Source organism: Rhipicephalus sanguineus, chromosome 2, assembly GCF_013339695.2.
Source record: "Rhipicephalus sanguineus isolate Rsan-2018 chromosome 2, BIME_Rsan_1.4, whole genome shotgun sequence".
Lineage (NCBI taxonomy): Eukaryota > Metazoa > Arthropoda > Arachnida > Ixodida > Ixodidae > Rhipicephalus > Rhipicephalus sanguineus.
This window is the reverse complement of record NC_051177.1, coordinates 88,540,263-88,567,588: the sequence shown is the minus strand read 5'-3', so window position 1 is coordinate 88,567,588 and position 27,326 is coordinate 88,540,263. Positions and strand designations below refer to the sequence as shown.

Below are 27,326 nucleotides of genomic sequence, written 5' to 3'. Positions count from 1 at the left end.
CCTAGATAGGTATCGCTGGCTTTAATACACTCATGGTGTCAGTAGGAGCTGACAGCGACTTGAGGGCACGTGACAACATTCGAGGAAACGCTTAGCTGCTTCACCAAGGGAGAGATCTTCATGAATTTAAAGAGCGCACAGCAACAAATAAAGCTTAAACTAACAGAAGATGGACACACACACGCAACAAGCGCTGATGTGTGTGTTGTTCTTTCATTAGTCCTAGATTTTTTTTGTGTTGTTTAAAATCATCATGAACCAATACCAACTCGCCCAAGTTGCAGTCTTATTGGAGAGATCTTGCTACGATCAGAAAATCTGCTACCGGAGGTAATACATTTCAATGCGCAAGAAAAATAAGCTATAGAAGTAAACTCTCAAATGATACAATAGTACACTACCAGGGTGTACTGTGCTAGAGGAATTCCGGCTTTGCTGTCTCTGAAGGTTATTTGAGGACAAATGTAACAGAGGACGCAGCCAGTTTCCGCCACGTTTCCTCAGATTGGATCGCTCACGGACTTTTCCGGCAAAGTTAAAGATCGTCAAAGAAAGCAGAGAAAAGGAAGGGATGCGCGCGCACGTGAGCTCGGTGCCGTAGGTACGGACGCGACACCAAAGACTTTGGCACGCACGTCTACCGACTGATAAGCAGCCCAGGGGGAACAGGAGGGAACCCTTTGCGAGTCTTGGAATGTTCCTGGGGCGAGGCGACCGCATGATGGGTCGACCGGCGCCCCGTCGCGCCGGACACGGCGTCCGTCTGACCGGGCTAGCCACCACACAGACGCTCATCGTTGCGGCGACAACCAAGACGAAAGACTGCCCGTGCAGGGAAGAAAACGGCCGCACATATTCGCCCCACCGCCGCCTCATCTTCGGCGCCAATCAAACCGCCACTCGCAAAACACCGGACAGAGCCCCGCTGCGTGCGCAGGCTCACTTCCCTTACCCAGATCCATCTCTCGTTTTTCTTCGCGCTTCTCTTCCTACCCGTTCCGTGCTCGCTACCTGGGCGCCTCAGGTGGGGCATGCGAGGAGAGTGCAGGGTTTAGGGAGAGGGGGAAAGGGTACGCTCGGCCGGAGCTGTTGGTTCGTGATGCTGAGGGTGGCGGCGCGGCGGCACACAAAACAAAGCGCGAGAATAAGAGAGCCGCCCGTCGGGGCGAGGAGAAAGGGGGGAGGGTGCCGGGGGGTGAGGAAGGAAGGGTCGTCCGTAAAGCCGACGTGCCATCCTTCGGAAACGCCAGTACTAGCTGATCGCGCACGCAGAACGCGGGTCCGGTCGCATCTCTATACCTTTTCTCTTCGCCACGGTCGAAACACCGCGGCGTAGTACAAAAAACTTCTCGGAGCATCTCCCAGTCGGGTCCTGTCTTTAAGATCCCGTACTTACCAGTCTTCCGATACTATTCCTTCGGTGCGGGCAAATATCTCGATTACCACCTCGGGGAAGCAGTTGGTCAGCATCCACCATCACTTCCTGAGCTGAGATCACTTTCTCGCCTCGGCTCGAGGTCAATTAGCCGCCGACTGTGCTTGCTCACCCGGAATCCTTGCGGAAGGAATCACGCAGAAGCTGAGCCGACATCCTGTCTGATTGCTTCGTTCACCATGGTAAGTGCTCGCTGTTATCATTTATCGCGCGCTTGCATCTATTCGCTGAAGTAACCGGCTTCAACACCGGCGGCATCACAGCGGTGGCATAATTCTCGAATTGAAAATGACTCAAGCGGAAAGACGTTTTGACGCGGAAGGACAGGTTGATCACTATCTGTCCTCGACGCGTCACTCTTGCCACTTCAATCACCAGGGTCATCTCACGTGTGAGCTCATACGGCGCAACTCCTGTGCGCAGCCGTTTCATCTGCATGTTATCTTTTTGTTTCCTTTCGCTGTTCTCTTCAGCCCACGCCGAGGGTCGGGCCTCATTCAAATTGATAGCTTGACCCCCGTTAACCTCACGTAACGCAGGTGGCACGTATCAAATGCATTTCTTGCCTTACGCACACTCCTGAGGACAACCAAACGGAGCAATATTTACGTGGAATTTTTTACGCATACGAGAGAGACGAGGGCTGCAGAAATTACGCCAGAAAACAGATGTGAACACACCTCGTGGCATCACCTTAATGACATCTAGCTGCTCAAGTTTTGTTTTGGTCTAGTTCACCATTCTTTTTTTTCTTCTCGATAGAGCTCCCTTACGAGAAGTGTAGGAGTTATTCTGCGCGCTTGGAGCCTATTTTGAGGAATGGCACCATCGCAACGCATTCAAATGCTCCGCACTTTCCATACCTGATACGCAATCGTAAACACCCTACAGCCGCTAATCTTCCGACATCGTCTCTGAGGTTCATTCTTTGCCTCCGGGAACACATTTCTCTTCCCTTGGAAAGGAATCGGCAATCGACATGCCTTACGTACCTGCATAATGAGGCTCGTACTAGAGTTGAAACGACTAAAAATGGAATACACATCTAGCAAATCCTATCTTTTGAAAGCTCAAGTTCGGCAGCTACATCTAAATGAAACTACAGAGGAAATAACTGCGATAGCGTGAAATTAACGAGCAGCTACAGAGAGAAGTATGCGGCCCTGAATTGCGCTAGATAAGCGGCATCGACAAACAGTGCACTCGAGAAGGCGAGAACCTGCCGGAGGGTCGAGGGGGACAAGGTGGCAGCTGCGTTCTGTTGCTTCCTGAACCGTGTGGTCACAAGTCCTTTCGCCTTCGTTCCAAAGATAACACCGTTTAAAACGCGAAGGCGGGCAGTCACTTAAGATTCCATTCACGAGCAACACCACCGCAAAAGAGACGGCGTGGGCCGCTCTCCTTTAGCGTGCCGTTACACAGATCTGGCCGCACCATTATGTTGGGTGCACTTGGGTCAAGGATGCATTTGCAGTCCCCGCTACTTGTCTCAAAACAACGAAAGTGTTGGTGTGTGAGCGCTGCTGCTGCTAGAGGCATTGTTGCTGGTCGATATGACGCAATTTTTTTATCTGCCTATTATCCCCATTGCTGCAAGGTTACTGTGCACATATGTTACAGCGGTGTGATGGTGCAGAGCTCTTGATGTGACCATCAGTGCAAGCCTTGCTATGAATCAACTTTATATGGAGTAAACGTGAAATATTGGAGCATTGTGACAGCGTTAAGAGAATACTCAGCCTAGCTCGCATCACCGAGGCAGCTGCTTTTGATAGCACTCAAGGATGAACCGCTGCATTTTTGTCATTTTCGCTTCTGTTGCTCAAACAAGCATCATTTTCTAATGTTCATGACGTCAAGATGCTACTGATTAGTGCGTAGACGTATTCTTTAAATGCTAATTTGCATCTGCGACACAGTATCAGCCGGCTTGGTTGACTTGTTATCGGTGTTCATTTCGCACATTAACGTTTACATTACTCTGCAAAACAACGCTATTACATGAATACATGATTGCAACTAGCTTGACAAAATCATGCAGGCTACCTTTTTTTAGTATTATGAATCAGTCTTTCACTCCGCCACGGTGGTCTAGTGGTTAGGGCGCTCGACCGCTGAACCAAAAGACGCAGGATCGAATCCCGGCCGTGGCAGGTGCATTTAACATTCACGACTCTCTTGAGAAATTTTATCTTGTCCTTCTGCTTTTGTCATTTTGTAGTTTTTTTTAAGAATTGTTATCCTCGTCCTTTTTAACTGATGTTTTTTCTTAACGATGTGGTATTCAGTAAACTAGTTTTTCTTGTTTACATAATTCACTAAGTTACGAAGCAGTGAGCAATCCCTACAACTATAGTGTACGTCAAAGACTACCGAAAGGAGACTTGCCATTAATGAGCGCAAATAGCAACACGTGCATGACTGACTCGCCATGGGTTCAATCCGCAAACATACTCATGTCATGAAAGCCATACGCCATGAAGTGCTTGAATAAAAAAAAAATACTCTGAGGAAAAAACAAAAGATATGTTCAATGTATGAAAATTTGACCAGATTCAGACGGGCTGCAGATATTTTCTCTTTTCTGTCGGTATATGCGCGGTTGTTGCGCAAAATAAAGTAGTTGGTGCTTAACTAGTGTTTATGCATGCGGCCGTACGTTTGGCGCAACAAAATTATACTTGGAGAGAGCGACCTTGCCGTACAGCTTCTTCCGGCTCGTCTTGATTTGGCGCGGATACTAAGGCCCGACGATCGCCCACTTCCCAAGGTCTCAAAGCAAAGAGCTAAAACTTTCTGCTGTAATCCATTTCGCGTGACATACCAGGCATACGGAGATGCATCTTTGATGACCTATTTCGAATGACTGCGAATTCGTTGGGGACCTACAAGATAACAGCACGACTGCCAGCATTAAGTCGTGACGTCACGCGAGAACACAGATGGGTCGTACAGGGGCCTACGTTTTTGAATGGAACGCTTGAATATAACGCGCTGCAAGGGAAAGAAACATTACTGCATTTTTGTGTCAAATCAAAGTTGACGAGGACATGCACGAAATATGCACGAGCGTGCACCCGTGCGCTTGTGCACGTTTCGCCTTTCTATGTCCTTGTCTACTTTGAATTGACGCAAAAACGAAGCTATAGATCACCGACACCTACTATAGTCCTAACCCACACCCTACTAAGAAAGAAACGTCAACGGGCAGATAGACAACGATGTTGAACAGACACTGCGTGAATATGATGAATTAGGACTGTTCAAGCCCGCAAGGTAGGGGAAGAGAAGCACTCGTCCGTCTGTTGCACGAAGCTAGAAGGAAATCCACACAGATTTCTCAGGAGGAATTTTTCGAAATCTGAGAAGTGCGCATGAATTTCCTTCCAGCTTCGCGCTACCAACGGGCAAAGATACAGTTCCTGCATTTAGGAGCAGGCACTCTAGAATACAACATAGGTGTCATAACTTAGTTAATTTTCTCTTTAAGTACCTCGGCAATCTTCAACAGTTTAGGGGGCATCCTCTTTTAGGTTGTGAGGTGACTTATCATTGAGTCCAATGAGCGTCTGAATTGTAGAGGCATAAAGAATTTATTAAATTTTTGATTGGCTATAGCTTGCCAGCAGGATCTGCACTGTCTGTACTTGCAATAAGAATAAACTGAGGGCGAGAGCGTGCGTGCGTGTGTGCGCGCGCGCGCGCGCGCGTGTGTGTGTGTGTGTGTGTGTGTGTGTGTGTGTGTGTGTGTGTGTGTGTGTGTGTGTGCGTGTGTGCGTGAGAGAGAGAGATTGAGTGAGTGAGTGAGTGAGTGAGTGAGTGAGTGAGTGAGTGAGTGAGTGAGTGAGTGAGTGAGTGAGTGAGTGAGTGAGTGAGTGAGTGAGTGAGTGAGTGTGGGGCCACTGTTGCGTATGTTGGGACTCTTTCATCATGCGTCCTTCTCGCGCCTCATCTACTTTTCAAAAGTGACTTCTACATCTAGGAAAGACGAAAGAGAACGCCCAATGCGTTTCTGTAGAGGAGTGCGGCTGGTGCTCTGCATGTCCAAATGCGGGCGAGGCTACAATGCTGCATTCTTAGTGAGCTTGCAGCACACACTGCAGGGAGAGAAAGCAAGCTACAGAGTATAACAGCAGTGTAACAAACCGTCGGTGTGGAGCTACATGAATTGCATCTTTAGCAACGCGGCGCAGACAGGGTACAGCAAGAGGGGCCCCCTCTACAGTGCTTGTACCCGCGGAGTGCGCACGCTTGCATGTATTCATGGCGATCTCCGCATGCCGAGGAGTAGGCAAAGGCGAGCGCGCAGGTAACCCCCCGCCGAATGATGGCGAGGGCGACCTGTTTATCTCGGGGCGGCGGCCTCGCACGTACAGCGGCTCTGCGGTCGGAGGTCATTACCAGAAAACGCCGAGCGCGAGCCGCGGAGCGTTTCCGCCGCGACTGCGACCCTCAACAGCACAATTTGTTAATAAGCTTCGAGGTCATTAACAATTAGCTAAAATGGAAAAGTACGCCGTAAAAGAAGGGAAGGGGGGGGAATGTACCTGCAAGCGATGCCCTCCCCACTAAAAGAAGCCAAGCGAGGAAGTAACTCACTAAAGCCATGCTGGTGTCGTTGGGTTGAGGGAAGACCGCTTCGCACTTGCTTCGTTATTGCCCCCTCGTTACGCCTTCATTATCTTCAGTTGTTATCCGCCACGATGGTCTAGTGGTTCAGGTGCTCGACTGCTCACCTAAAGGTCACGGGATCGACTCCCGGCCGCGGCGACCGCATTTTCGATGGAGGCGAAAATGCTTGAGGCCTGTGTATACTTAGATTAGGTACACGTTAAAGAATCCCAGCTGGTCGAAATTTCCAGAGCCCCCCACTACGGCGTCCCTCGTAATCATATCGTGGTTTTGGGACGTTAAACCCAAGAAGTATATCATATCTTTTCAATTGTTGTCTTTAACACGCGTGTATTTCGGCGTTTGGAAAAAGAGTTCGGCCAATGCCATCCTGTCGTCTGGATTGTTGCATATATACGGAAAGGGCGCGTCCGTAATCATTTCTTTCCATGAAAAGCGGCATTTCTATCTTTTTTTTTTTTACAGTCATGCACTAACATGCGCATACCGCTCGGCGTGGCACTACAGATGTAATGTTACTTTTCCGGGTGCTGCTTCTCTTCGCTGTTCTTCAGAAATACGAACTGCGCCCCACTTGTACTGTATCACCGATAGCGGCTGGTCATGAACGTTTGGGTTAAGGAAAAAGAATAAAGCTGGAGTAAAAGAAAATCTTTTATTTGCGTAGGCCAAGACAACAGATTGCGACGCATCAGAGTCCGCCCACGAGTCATTTGTAGCCCATGTGCTTGTGATGCTCACGGGTTGTCGCTACTTAAAACACCTGCCGACATGAGGTTTGGGGTTCCGAAAAAGTTCGTCACGCGTACGGTTGTTGCGCAGCGATAAGTACTCGGAAACATTTAGCTCAGGTACACCTGGGCATGTAGCTTGAATGTTACATCCAAAGTTAGGATACTCTCGCTTTGATAGAGTGATCCGTTTCAGAAATATTGAGGTTTAGGCGGAAGAAATGGGACATTATGCTTCCATATCTCGAGTGTGAGGGCGTCATAAGCGCCATGTAAGCTAATAGGAACTTGAGGAAATGAGAAAACTCAAACCGAGATTTATTTTAACTACCCGACGTTTCGAAGCCTTACCGGCTTCTTCTTCAGGGGTGAGAAGACCCGATATGCACAGCGCTTATATACGCTTTCTTGCCGTGCGTGCTAGGTTTGCCGAGAGTTGTCGTAATTAAGCCTTGGCGGTAGAGGTAGAGCAGTGTCCTCAAATTTCTGTTCCCCAACGAGGCAGATACCTGCCGAACGTTTACGTTTGAAGCTAATAGGAAATTGGTGAAAAGATAAATAGGGGAGTGAAGAACGAACAGCCCCAACACATGCCATGGCTGCAGGGTCGTTTCCATGCTGAGTACGAGCGCACGTGTTCATGTGCAATCGCTATTCAAGGAAGTATACTAGCAACAAAAACCCCATATATATGGCTGAAACCATGACATACCTCGGTGCAACGCTTGGAAGCTGAGTTTATCCGGTGTGGGGAAAAGGGGCTGTTCAACTCTGATGGGCAGAATAGTGACAATGGAACGAAACTTGTGCAAGAAAAAGGGATTTTCCTTCGCCCAAAGCGATATACTGTAAAACGGTTTCTCTTTACTCGGTGCTGTGTCACCGTTCACGTTTGTGGGTCCAAGATGACTACACACGGAGAAAACAAGAAAAAAAGACGAAAAAAAAAGCAGGGGCGCAGTTCCGGACAGCAGACTCCGCGGCGTTTCGCGTCACCGTCGAACCGCACAATGAAAAAGATTAGTTGTCACGCTTTAATTTTAACCACCAGTGAGAGGCGAAGCTGCGGGGACGTATGAGCGGTGTCCACGGACTTTCAGGCAGCAGGGTTTGCAGGCTTGCAAGCAAGACTGGATAGACTATATAGCAGGAGCGGTTAGCCCGGGGAACTCGTATACGACATTGTCAACACGCTGAAACATGCTGTTATGTTCGTTTGTTTTTATTTTTATCTTATTTACGTTTTCCTGGACGGGTCGTCGAATGCACGTCCAGAGAAACCTGCCCTTGAACCCGCTCTTCGACACCTGTACGGCCTTTTCATCCGTGAGCGAATGCGATGTGTGCGTGCGTGCGTGTGTGTGTGTGTGTGTTCGACAATAGGCATGTTGCACGTGCGAAACATGAAATTGTTGTCACACATCACGTGGTATTTCACTGTTTCCAAATTGCTTTCTGCCGAAGAACGTTTAACGTCAACAGAATAAGTTTGACGGGCAAGAAGGACGCATAAAGGACGACGTAGGTGCACGTGCCTGCGCACGTAAGTGGGCAGCAAGACATTTACGAAAATCCCCCACGTTACCCCCTACGTCTATATTTGCTTAGACATCTCGAGCTTATTTGGAAGTTGCCGAAGAAGGAGCCACCAGGGCGGATGACATCTTGTGACACGCGAATGAAAACTAGCACCAATATTGACTCGCCTCCAGGTCTCCTCCGAGGCATGCCATTCGCTTCCGCCTGCTCTCATGATCTCGTGGCAGCTCGCCAAGCGTTACTCGTCTGTCAAGCGCCGAAGGAAGCCTCGACAGCAACAACAAGAAAGTTGGCGCGTACCGGGGGCACCTGCAGTAAGAAGCGCCAAGGGTAATGACTGCGAATAGATGGCACGAGAGGCGTCTATTGTGATCGACAATAAGAACTGACCTTCCTATTTATTATCGCAATCGTTCTACGCTTGCGGCGAATGCATTGAGTACTCTACCAAAAAGAGAAGTGCTTGAATGGATGCAACATACTGTGCTTTTCTTGACGCGTCCGCATCAGAACAACACACTACAAAAAGGCCTTCGGCAAATGTGTACAAGGTATTTTTGACCAGCTACCGAAGAGACAGTTTGTTTCTATAGAGACATCACATGTATCCAGCCACACGCGTCTTAGTAGGAGTGGAGAGAGAAAGAGAGAGAAAACAGAAGCAAAGGAAGAACAGAAAGGTGCGGGATGGAAAGACAAAATTTCGCAGATATTTCCGGAGCATTCAGCCTGAAAATTGGGAACTGAGACAACTAGGGGTGTGCGAATATTCGAAAGTTTCGAATATTCGTCGAATATTACATTCGAAATATTCGTATTCAGATTCGAAAATTGTGTATTCGAAAAGTTTCGAATATACGAAAAATTCGAATATGCGATTCGATTATCATGCATAAAATAACTCGTCTTCCACATTTCCGCTGCGTTCGTATCGCTAAAAACGTTGCCGAGAGGAGCGATAAACATCGTAAGTACACGGAGGCACGATATCTGCCTGCGACGAGCGCCCCAATACGTATGATTTATTGCTGGTGTACCTCCGACGTGCAGCGCTGTTGGCGATCATGTAACCGTACATTTTCAATATTATGCGGCCGTAACGTGCCGCACTACCACTCGTTCACTATGTGGGGCCATTTCTGAAGAAAGACAGTGACGCATGTGACTGGTGGCGGACTGTAGGCACCTTCAGATACCCAAGTCTGCCAAAGCTTTGCCCCATATAACTCCCTATACCAGCCACTTCTGTTCCAAGCGAGCGTGCCTTTTCAGTGGCAGGGGGGAGGGGGGGTTGTCTCAGTTACAAGGGAGCGCCTGCTGCCTGATCATGTGGAGCAACTCATATTTCTTCATGATAACATGTAGTCATTACTTTCATTGTGCCGTGACATTTGCTTGTGTTGTGATGCGCATTGTGCTAGCCTGGACATTGTGTTCTGGAGATAGCAGTGTATGTTGTGTTGCCAGTCAGGCTGTTAATGTTTTTTTTTTTTTCAAATAGCTACATGTTAAATAAAATATTGTTACTGTGGGGGCATTTTTCTTTTGATATTCGATATTCGATTCGATATTCGAAGGTGGATATTCGTATTCGATTCGTATTCGAAAAATTTGATATTCGCACACCCCTAGAGACAACACAAACGTGTAACGCATAAAAATTAAATCATAATATTAAACTACAGATATCAAACTTTCAAGATTGCTTTGGCCTGTTACTCAGTGGGGCGAAAAAAAAAAAGGACACCGCTAAAAGCAAGCAGGTTATGTTGTTTCGCACGCAAAAGTAAACTTAGGTAAAAAGGCGGTTTTGTTAATTATTACTTCTTCGCTGGGAGCGGATCCACAGGCACTATAGTCCTCCATAAAGAAAGCGACAGAATCCCAATAAAGAAGGGCGTACGGCAGGGAGACACGATCTCTCCAATGTTATTCACCGCGTGTTTACAGGAGGTTTTCGGGGCCCTAGATTGGGAAGAATTAGGGATAAGAGTTAATGGAGAGTATCTCAGTAACCTGCGATTCGCTGATGACATTGCATTGATGAGTACCGCGGGAGACGAATTACAGCTCATGATTACTGAACTGGATACGGAGAGTAGAAGAGTAGGTCTGAAAATTAATATGCAAAAAACTAAAGCAATGTGGAACAATCTTGGCAGAGAACAGCGCTTCGCGATAGGTGGCGAGACACTGGAAGTTGTAAAGAAGTACGTCTACTTAGGACAGGTAGTAACCGCGGAGCCGAACCATGAGAGTGAAATAACTAGAAGAATAAAGATGGGATGGGGCTCATTCGGCAAGCATTATCAAATCATGAATGGTAGTCTACCACTATCCCTCAAGAGGAAGGTGTATAACAGCTGCATCTTACCGGTACATACCTATGGAGCAGAAACCTGGATACTTGCAAAGAGAATTCAACTTAAATTGAGGACGACGCAGCGAGCGATGGAAAGGAAAATGATAGGTGTAACCTTAAGAGACAGGGAGAGAGCAGAGTGGGTCAGGGAACAAACGGGGGTTAAGGATATCATCGTTGAAATCAAGAAGAAGAAATGGATATGGGCCGGGCACGTAGCACGTCGGCAGGATAACCGGTGGTCATTAAGGGTAACTGACTGGATTCCAAGAGATGGCAAACGCGTGAGGGGGAGACAGAAAATTAGGTGGGTAGATGAGATTAAGAAGTTTGCAGGTATAACGTGGCAGCAGAAAGCACAGGACCGGGTTGATTGGCGGAACATGGGAGAGGCATTTGCCCTGCAGTGGGCGTAGATAGGCTGATGATGATGATGATGATGATGATGATGATGATGATGATGATGATTTCTTCGCTGTCTGTGCATGTATAGCCTCGTTCCGTAGCAAAGGCAATCGGTTAGGCTTGCACCTCTAACTCACAGGAATCTGTCCCTTCATCTTCCTTCATTTTTGAGCTAAACCAAATTCTTTTACCTCAAGAACCACGGAAGTTGTGTGCGTGACAAATTTAGTGACTGGGCTCGAAGCAAAGAGTACCAAATAAATATTGCGTTGCAGCTGGGCACCTCTTTTGCCATATACGAGCTGGGGTTATTTATACAATTGTGAGATATCAATGCTCAAGGTCATCCACATTACTCGAGAGTAGGGATGTATTCTGCCGAGATATATAAACGAAAGAGACAGAGATTCATTGCAGGGTGAAGATTCCTTCCCTAAATTGTATAGGGGAAGAGGAAAGGGTGTATGAAAAGGGAGAAAGGAGTCAATTTAAAGCTGTAAAGGACTTACGGTGGCTCACTGCAAACTTATCTGGACAGATAATGGAGTTCATGGCTTGACCTCGAACCTGAAAACAAATTTAAAGTAGAAAAGCAGAAAGTAGGTACTTGCTTGTTCCGCTTAAGAACATATATGGCGAAAACCAAATGGACGTTGAGAAGCTCATAACGAGCGCATTTGTATAAATTATTATAAGACGACATAATTAGCGTGAAAAGCATCATTTTTCTATTTAGGTCCCGCACGTCCCCCTTCTCTTTTTATTTCACTTACAGTGACAAGTAACTCTAAACGGCGTTGCAACGCAGGAAGTAAGCTAGCAAAGGAGCTGGTCGCCACACTTGGTTTCTGCAGAGAAAGCGAAAGTGAACGGAGCAGTGAAAGTCAAAGAGCGGTCGGAACACATTTGACCCAGATGACGGGTTGTTGCCCACAAGTTGAGAGTATAGGCATGCATGTATGTCTACCCACAAACGAACGCGCGGCAGCTCGCTCACGCTTGCAGCGGCAAACAATAGCAGCAGTGTAGCCGCCCGGTCATTACCCGCATCGCCGTGGTCAGGAAGAACACAGAGGCGGGTGATAAGAAGAAGGCCGAACCGCTGCCGGGTTCTTCTTCCGTGCGGGTCGCGCTTTTGTTCTCCCGAACGGCACCGGGAGCGTGCAACGCTTAGCGAAACACAGAAGAAAAGGCAGCGTGGGCGCGCATTGCAGAGTGAAGGCACGCACGCGAGCGGTCAGATATATCAAACACAAAGGAGATGTAACCACAGACGGTTGAAATATGGGCTGTGCTAAAGCATGCGCGAAATTCCGGCGTTGGACACACTTCTAACTCTTAAGTACGTGTCTCTTCTGCGTCGTGTAACCTGCGAAAGTGTTTGGCGGTGTTTCATGAGGTCATTAAAAATGAAAATGGAAACATAGGTAATAATAATATCTGGGGTTTAGCGTCCCAAAACCATGATATGATTATGAGAGACGCCGTAGTGGAGGGCTCCCGGAAATTTTGACCACCTGGGGTTCATTAACGTGCACCTAAATCGAAGTACACGGGCCTCAAACATTTTCGCCTCCATCGAAAGTGCAGCCGCCGCGGCCGGGATTCAATCCCGCGACCTTCGGTTCAGCAGTCGAGCGTCATAATCACTAGACCATCGTGGCGGGGTTGGAAACGTCGGTCAGACCACGATCATATTAACGCGATAGCGTTAGAGAGCTCGTTTCGCAGAAATTCCGGTGTCGGCGATCGGCGTCGGTGTCGGCGTCGGTGTCGTCGGTTGTGAGGGAAAAATCAGCGTTTTCCGTGAGTGGAAAATCGGGAAAGAGGCAAATAAAAAAAAATACACCACCTCCCACTAAAGGGAACCATGTGGGGATGCGAAGCAGCGCATGGGTCGACATAAAGTTCCGTTCATCACGGGCACCTTGCCCGATATTAACGCGTCCTTGCAAGTGGTGCACACCATTAATTCACTGTAGCAGCTGTTGCTGTTACTCGCCCCGAACTCTTGTAGGAGCCCGCCACACGGGTTCATCGCGCGTCTGCAGAATCTCGTTCCCCGGCGCCATCACGTGATTGCTGAGAGAGTGTAAGGGGGAGAGGCCACAGTGTCTTACCCAGCCCCTTACACAGGCCCGAACGCGCTAGCGCGTGCCAGCGCGTTCTGACTAGGATACAACGCGTTGGTTTATCGCGCGTATGCAGAATCTTGTTCCCCGACGCCATCACGTGATTGCTGAGAGAGTATAAAGGGGAGAGGCCACAGTGTCTTACCCAGCCCCTTACACAGGCCCGAACGCGCTAGCGCGTGCCAGCACACATGGTTCCCGAGCAGACGGTCGCCAACGGAAGGACGGACACAGCCCCGAACAAAAGCTGCTTCGCATCTAATAAGTAATAAAAGTCTTCGGATTCGAGTGAGAATCGAACCCAGGCCTTCTGCGTGGCAGGCAGGTGTTCTACCACAGAGCACGCCACTGCTTGAAACTGCTCCCCCCCAAAAAAAAAACAAAACAAAAAAAAACACTGTATGAATGTGATGTAGTGGAGGGAGTCTCCTTAACGCACGTAAAATTGCGTGGCAGAAGCGTAGGATCGCGCCGGGCGTCAAAACATCTCAATCGCGCAACGAGCAGCTGTTTTAAAGGCCCGCCCATTACAAAGCGCTCAGCCATATTTAATAATCATCAGCAGCGGCAAAAGCATCAACAAAGTGAGCAGCTGCGTAGGTTCGCGTGTACGGGCGTGTAGTGGGGCCTTCGCTGATTTACGAAAGGAATAATTGTGCTGTAGTGGGCACCTTGCAACTGTACTTGCAGTAGGCATTCTAGGATAGTTTGAAACGGCCAGTTTTACGCGCACAGACATTCGTTTCCTTGCAGCACGGTTGAGGCATCCACTGAAAACCGAGACCAGGCTAGCAATTGAGAAAGCGATGCGCACGAGGTCCCGATTACGCAATCGCGTTCTACTCTTGAAGGCGAAGCTCAAGCTTACTCCAAGTTCTTGATCTTGTTTTTGATCAAGATGCCTTTTGACACTAACATAACTAGCTGCGAACTAACTAATAACGAGTTGCAAACAAGAAGTAGTCAGTGTAATCAGAAAGCCCAGAGCGTCTGGCACATCGTTTGGAAGCGATCTCCAAGTAACTGCAGCTTACATGTTAGAATCATCATTGTAAACGTTAAAATGATTGCTCATTTTTCTCCTGGTACTCATTTTTTTGACTGATGAAAACTGACAGGATTTTTTTTTTTATCTGTTAGTTTCCGAGCATCTTGTTTCTGAACTATCTGGGCGAAGTTAACAACCCGCTATCTGCTTTGAGGCCTCTTACAGCACATGCCTCATTCATACACCGCTGCCGTTCTGTCGCGATTGAACGTTTCCGCAAGAGACCTACGTTTGCCATTCGCTCAGTTCGACATACCGCTCGCACCAACAGCAAATGCCTACTTTTTGTGTACTTCTCCGGAATCGCTAGTGATGCGCGGTTCGGTCTATGTGGCTACGTGCTTGCACTGCAGAACACTACACGGTAAACCTACGGGCATCCATGTATGCGCGGGCACAAAACATATACACCTACATATACACGGCACGCGGAGTACAGGGTATGGTCTGAGTCCGCGGTTCGCTGGCCACGGACGCCGGCACCGCTGCAGTTGATAACAATGACGGAGATGGAAAGGACAAGCTGCGCCTGCCAAGGTCGACGGGCCGTACGCGACCCGCGTCCCCAATTGCGCCGCCGAGAACTCTCCCCCTTGCGTGTGGCACGTTTGGGTCAAAGCTGCCGTGCTAGCTGACCGCGAGAAATTTCGTAGGCTGCCTTCGCCATAAAAGCTTCCTGTGGGATTCGTTTTCTTTCCTTCGATACAAACGCCACGAGAGAGTCCCTGTACTGATTCTGCACTCTAAGAAAAAGGTGTCCTTTGACTCTTCTTTTATAATGCGAGACTCACGTGCGTAGCTCGCTCTTTAGAAAGCCACATCGACTCTCTTTCGGAAAATCGGGCGTCCCACGACTCTCCTAAAGGGAGTCAATGTGACTCTCTAAAGAGAGTTATACATCCCACGACTCTCCAAAGAGAGTCAACATGCCCCTCTAAAGAGAGTGCTACGCATGTGGCTCTCACATGTACGCAAGAAAAGTCAAACGGACACCTTTCTTAGAGTGTGGTTGTAGTAACACGGGTTATTTGACGAGCTGAAGACATTGCAGGCTTCGTTAGGTATCATGTTTCTATCCAAAAAGGCAAAGCCAAGGTTTACAGTTTCGTTTTCTTGCCCCGTTACTATGACTGTGACCGTCTAGAGAACAAATAAGTGTAAGTCGTTCTCAATTGCATTTAATCAATAAATGCTTAACCGGTGAACATGAATGGGGAGGGAAACGAATGAGAAAAATAACTCCAGTTGCGCACATTGATGGTGTCGGGACAGCACTGCAGAAAACATTGGCAGTAGAGGTGTCAGATGCTTAATTTAAACCACGTCCATGGTTGCCTCGCGTATTCTTGATAAAGCAAGATCCTTATTGGGGTATGGGTACGCATTTGCGCTAATTTGTTCATGATTACGAGTGGAAAAACATCGCTAAAAAGACGGGACAAGAAAGGACACAGGACCACGGCGCTGTGTTCTCTTGTTCTTTCTCGTCCCGTCTTTTAAGCGATGTTTTTCCACTCGTAATCCCCCTTATTGGGGCGTTCGGGGCGTCACACTCGGCGCATGTGACATACGAACTGTCATAGAGTGTAGGTCCGTAATGCTCTCAATACTGTGAATACTAACCAGTCACAGTGACCGAACAGGCGTGAATCAGAACATCTAGTGTGCCACAGAGTATGCCGTGTGTTGGATACGGAGTTCTTTGCTGAAAAGATGTGCAGGCTCACTAACTTCTGATGAATACGCAGATTATTTCTTTCAGAGTACATGCACTAGGACTGAGCAAGATGATGCTTTTGTCTGTACTGTTAAGCTGCAAGCAGGTGTTGACGTTGTCAAAGTGTCGACATATTCAGGCGAGCGTCCACAAGGCTAATATTTAATAGTTTAATAAATGTTTCCTGAAGTTTTAACATCAAATCACCCGCGTAGTCGGTATCTCACCAATAAACGCAGTACCTCAGTAGCCTAAGGCCTCGGAGTAGACCTTGATAACGCAACCATACGCTTTGCTATTACCCACTCTTAACACAGAATAATCGCAGACTATAACTAGCATCGAGTAAAGAGTCGAGATTCACTGGCCCCACTGCAGCTGTGATCGGACTTAGTAACGGCGACCTCATCCTTGCGTTCAAGGAGCGCGAGCAACTCGTTCACCACTGTTTGTGATTCATCATGCAAATAAGAAACGTGCTTGCATTCCACGTGGCGCCCTGTTTGGCCCTCGGCGCGTCAAGGCAAACGTCCTAAATGAAGCTGTTCCAACCAGTTTCGAAAGAAGAAAAGTGGGATCTAATGCGAGCGCTGTTCCTGATTTCCGCTTTGAAGAAATTCGCGCAGAAAACAAAACGAGGTTTACCACGCGGGAAAGTTTCAAATGAATGTTTTGTAGTGATAAAGGGCTTCCGTCCAGAGCAAAGCCAAGGTGTTGAAAAAATGAGATCGAAAGGACGATGCATGCCGAACGTGCAATCCTTGAATGAGCGACATAGTTGTTATCGTACAGCAGTAGTTGATGCTAAGGCATACCGACTAACCAGATAATGAGACGCAGTTTTGTCGATGCCCTGCGTACCTTGCCGGCACTAAAAAACTTCACGTCAATGTTTTTTGTACGTTCTTCGTGTGCTTCGTTGTTGCATTTAGGGTGACAACAGAGAAAATTGAAACCTGGATTAACAATATGCCCTTATTTCGCAAAGTTACCGCTGGACTATTAAAGTGTTGCCTACGCTCCATTCTGTGTGCACACAGATATCTATAAATGACGTCATTTATGCCCGGATCACAAATTCGTGCTCTGTTTATTGGCCCAAATTTTTTACAAAGTTTTATATATAATAACCTTGAAGATAGCGTATTCCAGCGAGAGCTTATCACTTGTCGCCGACATTCGCATAACTGGAAGGAAACAAAAATGTAAACACAGGAAGTATCGCGCAACGTGACTTTTTTTGGGCAGCTTAGCTTTATGCAACGCAAACTTTCCGATGAAGCTAGTTTTGAGCACACGTGTACTATAAACACTGTCGTTGCTATAACCTTAGTTCCAGTTTAGCGACCACATAGTCATCAGTTTTGCAGAAAAAAATGAATCGTTGAAATGTGATGATAAAATCTATTCGGCTCTCTTAAATAAGGAGTTTATTGTCACTGTATTTAATATTCATTTTGAACGGCCAAAGTGCTTGCTCGTAAAATGTGCCACTCATCTTAATGACTATTCAAACTAATAGTCGATACGAAACAAAGTTTTATCGGCTCTCTCTATGGCGATGAAAAGGATGCCGTTGATGAATCGAGGTAAAAAGGAAAATTCTGCAGATCCCACGTACCGTGGGAATCGATGTAATGCCAAGCATGCAGCAGGAAGGTGTCTGTGACGTAATTTTTTACATTGCGCGAGACGTTACGAGATGACGCTAAAGACAGGTGCAAATGGTATACGCACACACATATGTTGAAGAGTCGCACATGTGTTATATAACCAGCAGTTTACAGTTGCGTAACGATGCCAGCAGCAACATAGGTATTACCAACACCAGACGCGGTAAGCCGATATGTAGTGCTTATACTTGTCCGTAATGATTTGAAGTAGGGGCCGGGGAGGCATATGTGGTCGAGTGTCATTTTGTGCTCTCTATGCCATGGCAAAAAAAAAATATTTCGGGAGGGGGGGGGGAGCACGGGCCCGGTGTGCGCCCCCCCCCCCCCTGGCTACGCCACTTGTATGTGCCACATGTGACTGAGGGAAAGAATTTCATGATGTACGCGCCAGACGTTTTGCGTTATTCATGAATGTCATGACCAGTGAATCGTGTTCGTCATACACTGATCCCCTGCTATGTCAATTTTGGTATATTACAAGCTATGGCGACGACCAGGAGAGCGCCCAGTCGTAGGCGGATAGATAGATAGATAGATAGATAGATAGATAGATAGATAGATAGATAGATAGATAGATAGATAGATAGATAGATAGATAGATAGATAGATAGATAGATAGATAGATAGATAGATAGATAGATAGATAGATAGATAGATAGATAGATAGATAGATAAAAACGGCGAAAGTGCCTGAGGTTCGCTAAGAAATGCTTCGCATTTAAAAAATACCGCCGAATCTAGGTATTAACGCGATAGCGTTAAAGAGCTCGTTTCGCAGAAATTCCGGTGTCGGCGTCGGCGTCGTTGGTTGTGAGCGAACAATCATCATCTTCTCCGTGACCGAAAAATCGAGATAATACAAATAAAATAAATAATAAAATATAATAAATAATAAAAAATAATAAATAATAATAATAAATGATAAATAACAGTTGTCAGAGTGAAAGGTGAATGTGTGAGAACGTCTAAAACGTCAGAAGTATCAACAGCAGTGCTCTACTAATTGAGAAATTGCGGTAAATCTAGGACACGATGTGCGTCACGAGTGGGACATTTTGGAAATGATCCCGATGACGTCGAGAGTCCCGAGTACAATTAACCACTGGTAATCAAACTAGTTGCGATAAAGAAGAACCTTCCGTGCATCACAACACGTAATAAAATGCTGCGTGTTCCTTTCTGTTTGATTCATAGAAAAAAGAACCTCTTGGTGTTACCATGGGGAACGGCGCGGATGGCTCAGAAGTTCCGTTTTCGTCAAGCTGCGCGTCTCAGTGGTAGTTTCGGTACCGCGTACTGCTGCGTGTGCTTGGCTCTCGCTATTTGATACTCTATATTGCTGCTGCTGGCCAAGCTAAGCTCCATTACAGTGAACTATACAGTTTCGGAGTGGCCCGTGGCAGCGTCTTGGCAAGGTTGATGGCCGCTGTTGAGCAAGAAACTATAACGTCGGCGGCCGGGCAGTAAAGGCGGGCAACGTTGGGTACGGCAACTGCTACGTCAGCAGGCCCGTTCAGGCGGGTGATTTGAAGTGCGCTAACGCCGTGCGGACCACTAAAACGCGATTTTCTTTCAAAATAAACATTTCCTTGGCACGAAACAAGCATTACGAGGTTTCTGGAACGTTAATTATTTCAACAATCAACGTCGACTTAATATTTGCCTTTAGTTTCTCTTTAACGCATGCAATATTGCGTGGCAGGAACGTAGAATCGCGCCAGGCGTCAAAACGTGTGAATTGCGCATTGAGCGGGTGTTTTAAAGGCCCACCCATCACAAAGCGCTCAAACATATTGAATCATCACCAGCAGCAAAAGCATCAACAAAGTTAGCAGCTGCATAGTTTCACGTGTTGCCTCACGGACGCGTATAGTGGGCCTTTCGCTGATTCTCAAAAGAAAGAATTATGGCGTAGTGGGCAGTGCACAACTGTACTTGCTGTGGGCATTCTAGGAGAGTTTAAAACGGCCAATGTTACACGCACAGACGTTCGTTTCCTTGTGGCACGGTTGAGGCATGCACCGAGAACCGAAGCGAGGCTAGCAGTTGAGAAGGCGATGCGCACGGGGCCCGATTACGCTATTGCGTTCTACCCTTGAAGGCGAAGCTCAAGCGTCCTCCAAGTTTTTTGTCGTCTGTGCAATCAATGTAATATTGCAAGTTGGTTTCACGTTCAAATTAGGTAGTCGTTAGGTCTGAAGCGTTACTTTCATGTTGAGGAGGACTGTGAAGAGCACTACAAGTAATTTGTTTTGGAAAACTACCCTGGTGTTGCAACAGTACAACTTCTTTACGTTCTCCTACTTTGCAGACTATTTAGCTGGCGTGTTTACGGTCATTATGTACTTTTTTTTGCCAAGATTGATTAAGAAGTGGAAAATAATTGGTTATTTAACATCAATTACATATGAAGCACGTGGTGCCAATCGAGCAACTGTTGCTTGCGTTTTTTTTTTTTTCTTCATGACGAGGCCAACATAATAATAGTGAGGTCCTGCATTGACGTTAAAGGGCTTGTTCAAAAGACACATTACTTGTTTCCGGAGCTCTCAGACGCTAGCCTATAGGACAGCTACAATTGCGTGCCCAGCACTATAATATTTGAACTGTCGGAAAAACTTTGCTTTGAAAAGTAAGAGAACTAAAAAAGGAGAGAGATGCCCTGACCTCGTTTCAGTGGTGTATGGGTACACATCTCCAGAAGGTCGCCTCGTTCTTGCACTCTATTTTATCTTACACCCTTATGGCTTGCATATATTAGCGTCCTTCCTAAAGTAACAGTATTAGAGATGCGAGTTGGGCTAGTTGGTGTGAATTGACTTCAGATATAACTAATTAGCACAAAAAGGACAAGGTGAAGAAAACAGACAGGAAGCGGCGCTGCCTGTTTTCTTCACCTTTGTCCTTTTTGAACTGTTTAGCTATGTCCTTCCTAAGATCGCAGAGCTGTCCTTTTACAATTTCAAATGGGTGTCCGCACATAAGTTTGAAATACAAAAGTTTGAAATACGCATTGCCCCTCCTGATGTGGCTGTAGTACATTCAAGTGGAACCGTCTCTAAACTTCCCGACTTTCCTCTCCTTTCTTCTTTCGTCGTGTTTAGGGGTCCCCCAAGCTAACCACAATGACATTCTTGGTGTGCGCCACCTTGACCTGGTCTCTGTCCCACGCGGCGCCGGTTATGACGCTGGTTGGCTCCTCGACTCAAGTCAGCATACACGCCGTTACCGATCCTAGCACCACGACCGCCGTTCCTCTCGAAAGCAGCAGCGCCGTCTTCAAGGCCGAGGTCCAGAGTGGTACCGAGGCGGGAGCGTCCACTGTCGGAGACTCATACACATCCGTGACCACAGCTGCCGCTTCCGCCGAGTCGACGGTGGCGGCGTCCTCAACGGAGAACCCTTCTTCGCCCTCGGAGTCTGCGTCCACAGCTGGGGAAGTGACCATAGCGGCGATGGAAGCAGGCCACGAAGACAAGACCGTGAGAGTGACCGCCACCTCTGGTCCGGAGACTTCGCCAGTGGTGTCGGCGGCCAGTGAAGGTGAGACATCGTTTTCAATTCGAAATGCGCGACTGGGAGCGAAAATCTGTCCTGTACTGTAAGTAGATCAGAAGCACATAGTTTCATTTTCACATGTAGTCAGATCCAGCTTGCCATGAGTACAGTCTCCATTTGTGTGCCACGGAACGAAATGTGTGGAACTCCATTGTGTAAACGCGATACCTAGCCTAAAGCGAACAGTCAACTCGATTTGCAGAGTGTAGGCACCGTACAGTCAAGTTTTCCAGTGCGACTGCAGCGCCAGAACGCAAAGCCTAGCGGATAAAAAAAGCAATAATGAGACGGGGTCGGTCAAAATGGAACGCGATGCGCACGTCTCCCTCCCTGCATGAGTGGGCGGATTGTGGCCGGGCTACAAAGGGGGACGCGTGCGCCCGTCTGTTTTCTGCGTGCCCCTAACGGCCAATGTCAGCGAACTTGGGACGGGGCAGTGCGGGCAACGCAGCGCCTTCTGGTCAGTTGACGTTGTAGCAGAGGCATTACGAACGGGATAAAAAAAATTGGGGAGGGGCGAAGCATGTAGGGAAGGGTGTTTCAGCTCCACTAACGTGAAACCTGTGAAGGGACGAAGCATGCAGTGTGCGCCGGTGTTTCTCACAGCAAAATCGCTGCTAATGGGCAATGAGAGGCAGAAGAAAGATTCAATGAGAGACAGAAGAAAGATTAGACACAGAGACCCGCAGTCCGTTTTCAGTTAACGTGCACGCTGCGAATCTTTTTTGTTCAACTATGCACAAGAGAAATCTCCCAGCGGCACTACATTGCAGGTCAAGATCCAGAGCCTCTGTATACGGGGTGGCCGCCGGTGAACGGTTGTGCAGCGCTAGTAGTCAGTTCTTTTTAAAAAACTCGCTAGCACACGCTGCCTGCGTCGGCGTTGTCTCTCGCAGGCGAAGGCGCGTTCTCGTTCCTCGTAGTTCAGCGTTCATCGCTGAAAGAACGTTTCCATAGTCAACGCGCACCGTTCGCTCGCTCTCGCCACACGGTGAGCGCTGAGGCGGTGGCGCCCTGTCTTGCGCTCAAGCAAATGGACGGTACACGATGATGCATGCAAGAAAATGGGTCACGACGATGCACGCGGCGACAGCAGACGACGATGCACCGCCGACAAGCCGAGACCCTAAGGTGCTTCGCCCCTAACATGGTAGTTCGGAAAACCATTTACCTTCAATAACCTATTTGATCCTGCTCTCCTAGTCATGATACTCAGGATATTGCAGGATACTCAGGATATTGCGGAAAGACAAGTGATAAGCGCGATAGTAGATTCTGTGATATCAAAGTACGAAGATGAGACACTGTGAACTCTAGGTCACTGTAGTGGTAGTGCGTGTTTCCTTTGTCTAGATCCTCAGTGTCAAAGCGTCACGGACCACCCAGCGGCATATAGTACGAGTACAACCTGATTCGCCTGTCCGCTTCGATCATGCTCCATTCTTATCCCTCGCTACAGCATGCGTGCCCTTCCTCTGTCAAGCGTTTGTCTAGTGTAACGACATCCGTTCCCATGTCGCAGAGCGGTCCGGCGAGTCCAAGCCCGCGACGGCAGCGGCGGAACAGCCAAGCAAGAGCGACGCGACAGCCTCCACCGATGGGCCGGTCACAACAGCCGCTCGCCAGGAGGAAGCGGAAGGCCGATCTGGCGATCAGGTAAGGGAAGGAGAAGACTGAATAACGCGCGTTCCAGCAGCGGCTCGTTGTCATGCATGCAAGCAGGAAGCAACAATGGCAGCCGCCTGGTCGTGAGCACGCACGCATGGGCCCGTCCAGCCGCTGCATCGGATCAGAGACTTCCAACGCGCGCACCTGACGATAATGATCAAGACAAGCAAAGAGATGATCGCATAGCCGCATGAAAAGAACGTGCGTCCCCCAAACGCTGAAGTAACACGATCTGGAATATAATAGTGAACATATGTTCTGTTCGACGCATTCGCGTCTGAGGTCACGAACTCAATAGAGTGTAAGGTCGAATGCAGGGAGCATTCATGCGTCATTTATGAACGTGAATAAGCGCGGTCATCGCTTATAAGGAGTCTCCTAGCGGCCGAAGGACGCCACAGCGTGAATTCCGATTCCGCTCGTCTTTTATAGAACGGCGAACAGCACGCGACCTTGTGGCTCTGACCACTTAGTGATTGCGCGGCGGTATCATTATTGTTGATGCGAGCAGAAAGTACAGTAATGCAGCTAAGTGCGGTATTCTATCACAGCTTGAAAACGGAACGTCGATATATGAAGGGCGAATTACACTGGGCGGGAGACTGAATTTACAAGTGGTGAAGTACTGAGCTAAACAAGACAGGAGTTCAGGGGAGGATGGAGACTTCACTGGATGAGACATCGAACAAGTAATGCCGCTGGAACCAGCGCATCAACAAGGGAACGTCACCAGGCCCCTGTCTTCCAGTGGGGTTATAAAAGCGGTGTATTGCTTCGTAACCTCTTGAAGAGGTACTTGCCAGAAGTCTTCACAGAGGTATATCCTGGAAAATCAATTAAATCCGCCTCTCTCGTCTATAATTGAATCTATTCTAGGCATGGGAAAGAGAACTAGTTGCGTCTGGCTGTTGATTGCTGAGTAGTCAGTACAAAGTCCGAGGCTCCTATCTTCCTTGGGCGCTATGGTTATCGGCGATGCATAAAGTGTTACAGAATGGTAGATAATACCTGCATCCAGCATCTTCCTAAGGTCTTCCTTTAGCGAAAGAAGTGTTGGCTTCAGCAGCATTCCCTTGTCGACAACTTCTAGAATTGAGCTGATTTGTTAAACTAGCCCTCCTAAGATGTCGTTTATTCAATGCACATTATTGACCTTGTTTCTCTGCTCTTGTTGCCCGTTTTTTCAGAGCACCAACTCACCGCCAGTGACGACCCCAGCTGTCGTTGTCGAGGCAATGGAGAAGGCGTCGGAGGCGTCACCAGTTCCGGTCGCGGAATTCAGGGAAGACGCTCCGACCACCGAAGCTCAGAACAAGGATACGTCGGCATCGGCAGTCGCTGACGCGACAACCGCCACCGCCGGTGCAACACAGGAGGCAACAGCGAGTCCGAGCTCGTTGGCTTCAACCGAGGCATCAGCCGCAAGCACTGAAGCTACGGTTGCCGCTGCTCACGCAGCCGTCGAAGCTCACAGCGAGACACCGGTCGCTGTCACAACAGAAAACGTCCCTCCGTCGAGCCCCGCTAGCACTACGGTGACACCGGCGAGCACCGAAGTCAAGGCAGAGCCCGCGGAACCCGTCCAGGCAGCATCGTCCGTGAACGAAACCACGGTGGAAGCCCCCAAAGCCGTCGCCGAAGCCGCCGCTGTTGAAAAGGCAGCCGACACCGAAGGACGCTCTGAAACCGCGGTTCCGGTAACTAGCCAGGTCCCGGAGACCAAGCAGGAGAACACTGAAGAGAAGGCCTCGGTGACGACGACCGCCGCTAGCACCGGAGCCCCGTCTTCCACTGAGAGTTCCACCGCCGCAACAACAACGGAAGTGGTTGCGCGAGCAGCCGCGCAAGAAGAGGAGACAAAGAGCAGCACGCAGGTGTCTACTCAGAGCGAAAGCAGCACGGAAGCGGAAAAGACTAGCGACACTGCCTCTTCGTCCGAAAAACCGGCCGTCTCTGAGGTACAGTCTACGACTGCAGCCGTAGTCGCCGAAGCGATGGAGTCCGCGGACAAGAGCAGCGTCGCAGTATCCAAGCCCACAGAGGTGGCTTCTACCCAAACTGCCGAAGCCATGGCGGCGACGACGGCTGGTGCTCCGGCAGCAGCGACCACAAGCGAGGCGGCAATGCAGACTTCGACGAACGGATCGACAGAGTCCAGCTCAGCACCAGCAGTCACCGCCGCTGCCGTGATGGAAGAATCGTCGACCGCTTCAAAGGTAGAGGCGACGCACGCAGCAACGACTACCGTTGCGTCATCGACCACGACCGCGTGATTGTCCAACTGACTTTTCGTGCTTGCTTCTACGATTGAGTATACGGTGTGCGGCCACTAAATTATTTCCCGAAGGCGTGTTCTCCACAGCTGATCAATGCGGTCTTGAAAGAAGACAACGAAAAAAAAAAATTTTTTTTTTTTAATGCGTGCAGGATATTTTGTTGTTCCAGTTCTCTTCTCGAATTGTACAGACTTTTCTTTTTCTCGTTTCTACCAGCTTAGAGGAACAGTCGTCGACAATCACGATTATTTTTCTTTGTCTACTTAAGCTGAAAAAAATAAATAAAACTCGTGCTAGGGGGTGTTTTGTTCCTATTTACGGAACACAGTGTGATTGTTAAATAAAAATATGAGAACCAACCTGTCTATCTGTTCACATCACTATTTCAAACAAGACGAGAACTTTAGTACTGCGGCAAACGAGGGTCGTGTTAGACACAACTGTCACGTACGTGTGTCTAATGAACATATCCAACTCGAAGTTCTGTTGGCCAAGGTTTGAGTGGCTCAAAACTGAGTAGCCACATGTTGCTGGTAATACCTCATACGATTACCTCTGAGCCATGTACACCGCATACAGTCGTTTCGTTGAATTTCGAAAGCAGTCATTCATCGTCTTTTCACCCTTCAGACAACGTGCACTAAACGGCGTTCAAATATACGATCGGAAAGATTTCACGCCGATCACATTTGGGGAGCGAGGAATCAGCAGAACAAAAACGCATGAACGGCGAAGCGCTTTACGGACGTCGGCTTCATAAAACAGGCAATCGCTGAATTGCGTGGTGTCAAAAGCCAGCGAGGTACTTAGAAACACGCGAGTTATCGGCGGCAGCGGCGCGAAGAATGTAGGACGGCCAGCAGAAAAGCCGGTGATGTAATGTGTTGCGGGAGCGTGGAGACCTCCACAAATGCGAGGCCCTCGTCAGCCGGACGCCGCGAAACAAGGCGGGTCAAGAACGCCGCGGAACGGCGAGGAAAACGCCCGCAGGGTCTTCCCCTTCAACGCCGCAGACGCGATGATTCGAGTCGTCTTCGCAGGGCCGAGGCGATGATCGCAAGCGACGCGCATACCTTGAAATCTTTGAAAGGTGACGTAACAAGAGGGCGGTAAAAGATACTTGGATGGAAGATCTTCTCTAAGTGACATTATTGTCTGTGCGCACATGCGCGCTTTTCTATGTCACGAATTTTAAGACTACGCTAAAACCGCATTGTAAGAAAGAAAGCAAAACGTTTTCGAGGGGCTTGTTTCTTTGTTAAACACAACCAAATTAATCCTACCGACAATGAAATCACTGTCCTTGAGGGTAACTTGCTACGTGAGTGGATTCATGAGGGATGAGTCTGAGCAGGGGAGAGAGTGAAAGCGAGAACCGGAAAGGCAGGGATGTTAACCTGCTACCCGGCACTGGGGATAAGAACGAGAAAGAGAGAGAACGCGAGCACTGCACGCACACAGGAGTAGAGTATAGGTCACTGAGGCCAGAGTTTCTCTAACCTACACGAATTACGTGCATTCGACTGAGGAATTGCGGCCTTTAAAAGTGTCGGGGGTGAGCCCCGGTGACTACTGAAGTGCTGAAAACACTGGATGAAGAACCTTCATCAACTGCAGGGCAAATCGGGCTGTCGGGGTATTTAGCTTATTCAAGAGCGTGAGTATGGTGTCCATAAGAGACCGAGGCATAGTTAAAGAACATATTAGGAAATGGGCGACGCGAAGGTAGCGCCCAAAATACGTTCTGTAATGCTTGACTTAGGCGTCGTGTGGTGGCACTCGCACCTCTGGCGCGTGCCCTGGTGTATTCCTTGGCTTGACTTCGTGCTTTGCTGCACTGCAGAAGCCACGTAGACAAGCTAGTCGTTGAGATCTGCTCAGCCTGGTGCCGCAAGAAAACCGTCTGCTCTTTAAATGAACTCAATCAATTAACTTTTGTGAATTATCCTGACAGTTAATTGGCTATTAAATAAACTTACGCTCCAACATGCTACGTATCCAACATAACTCATAAACTTCAAATAAAACCATCAAAACCGAATGGTGCATGCATGAGCAAGAATGCGTGCTATTAGGATAAGGCAGGGGAGCTCTCAGAGAACAAGCGTAGGTACAACTGATACTGGCAATAAAGCTGAAAATATAAATAA

At 48.2% G+C, this 27,326-nt stretch overlaps 1 protein-coding gene across 1 annotated transcript; it reads left to right on the top strand.

The window, feature by feature from the left end:
- Window positions 1-1,262: 1,262 nt before the first annotated feature.
- Window positions 1,263-25,535, top strand: LOC119383336 (serine-rich adhesin for platelets). Its single transcript, XM_037651414.2, has 4 exons — window positions 1,263-1,617; window positions 20,779-21,217; window positions 22,755-22,888; window positions 24,088-25,535. Exons 1-4 carry the CDS (start codon window positions 1,615-1,617, stop codon window positions 25,171-25,173), a joined length of 1,662 nt encoding a protein of 553 aa, XP_037507342.1. The 5' UTR covers window positions 1,263-1,614; the 3' UTR covers window positions 25,174-25,535.
- Window positions 25,536-27,326: the final 1,791 nt, after the last annotated feature.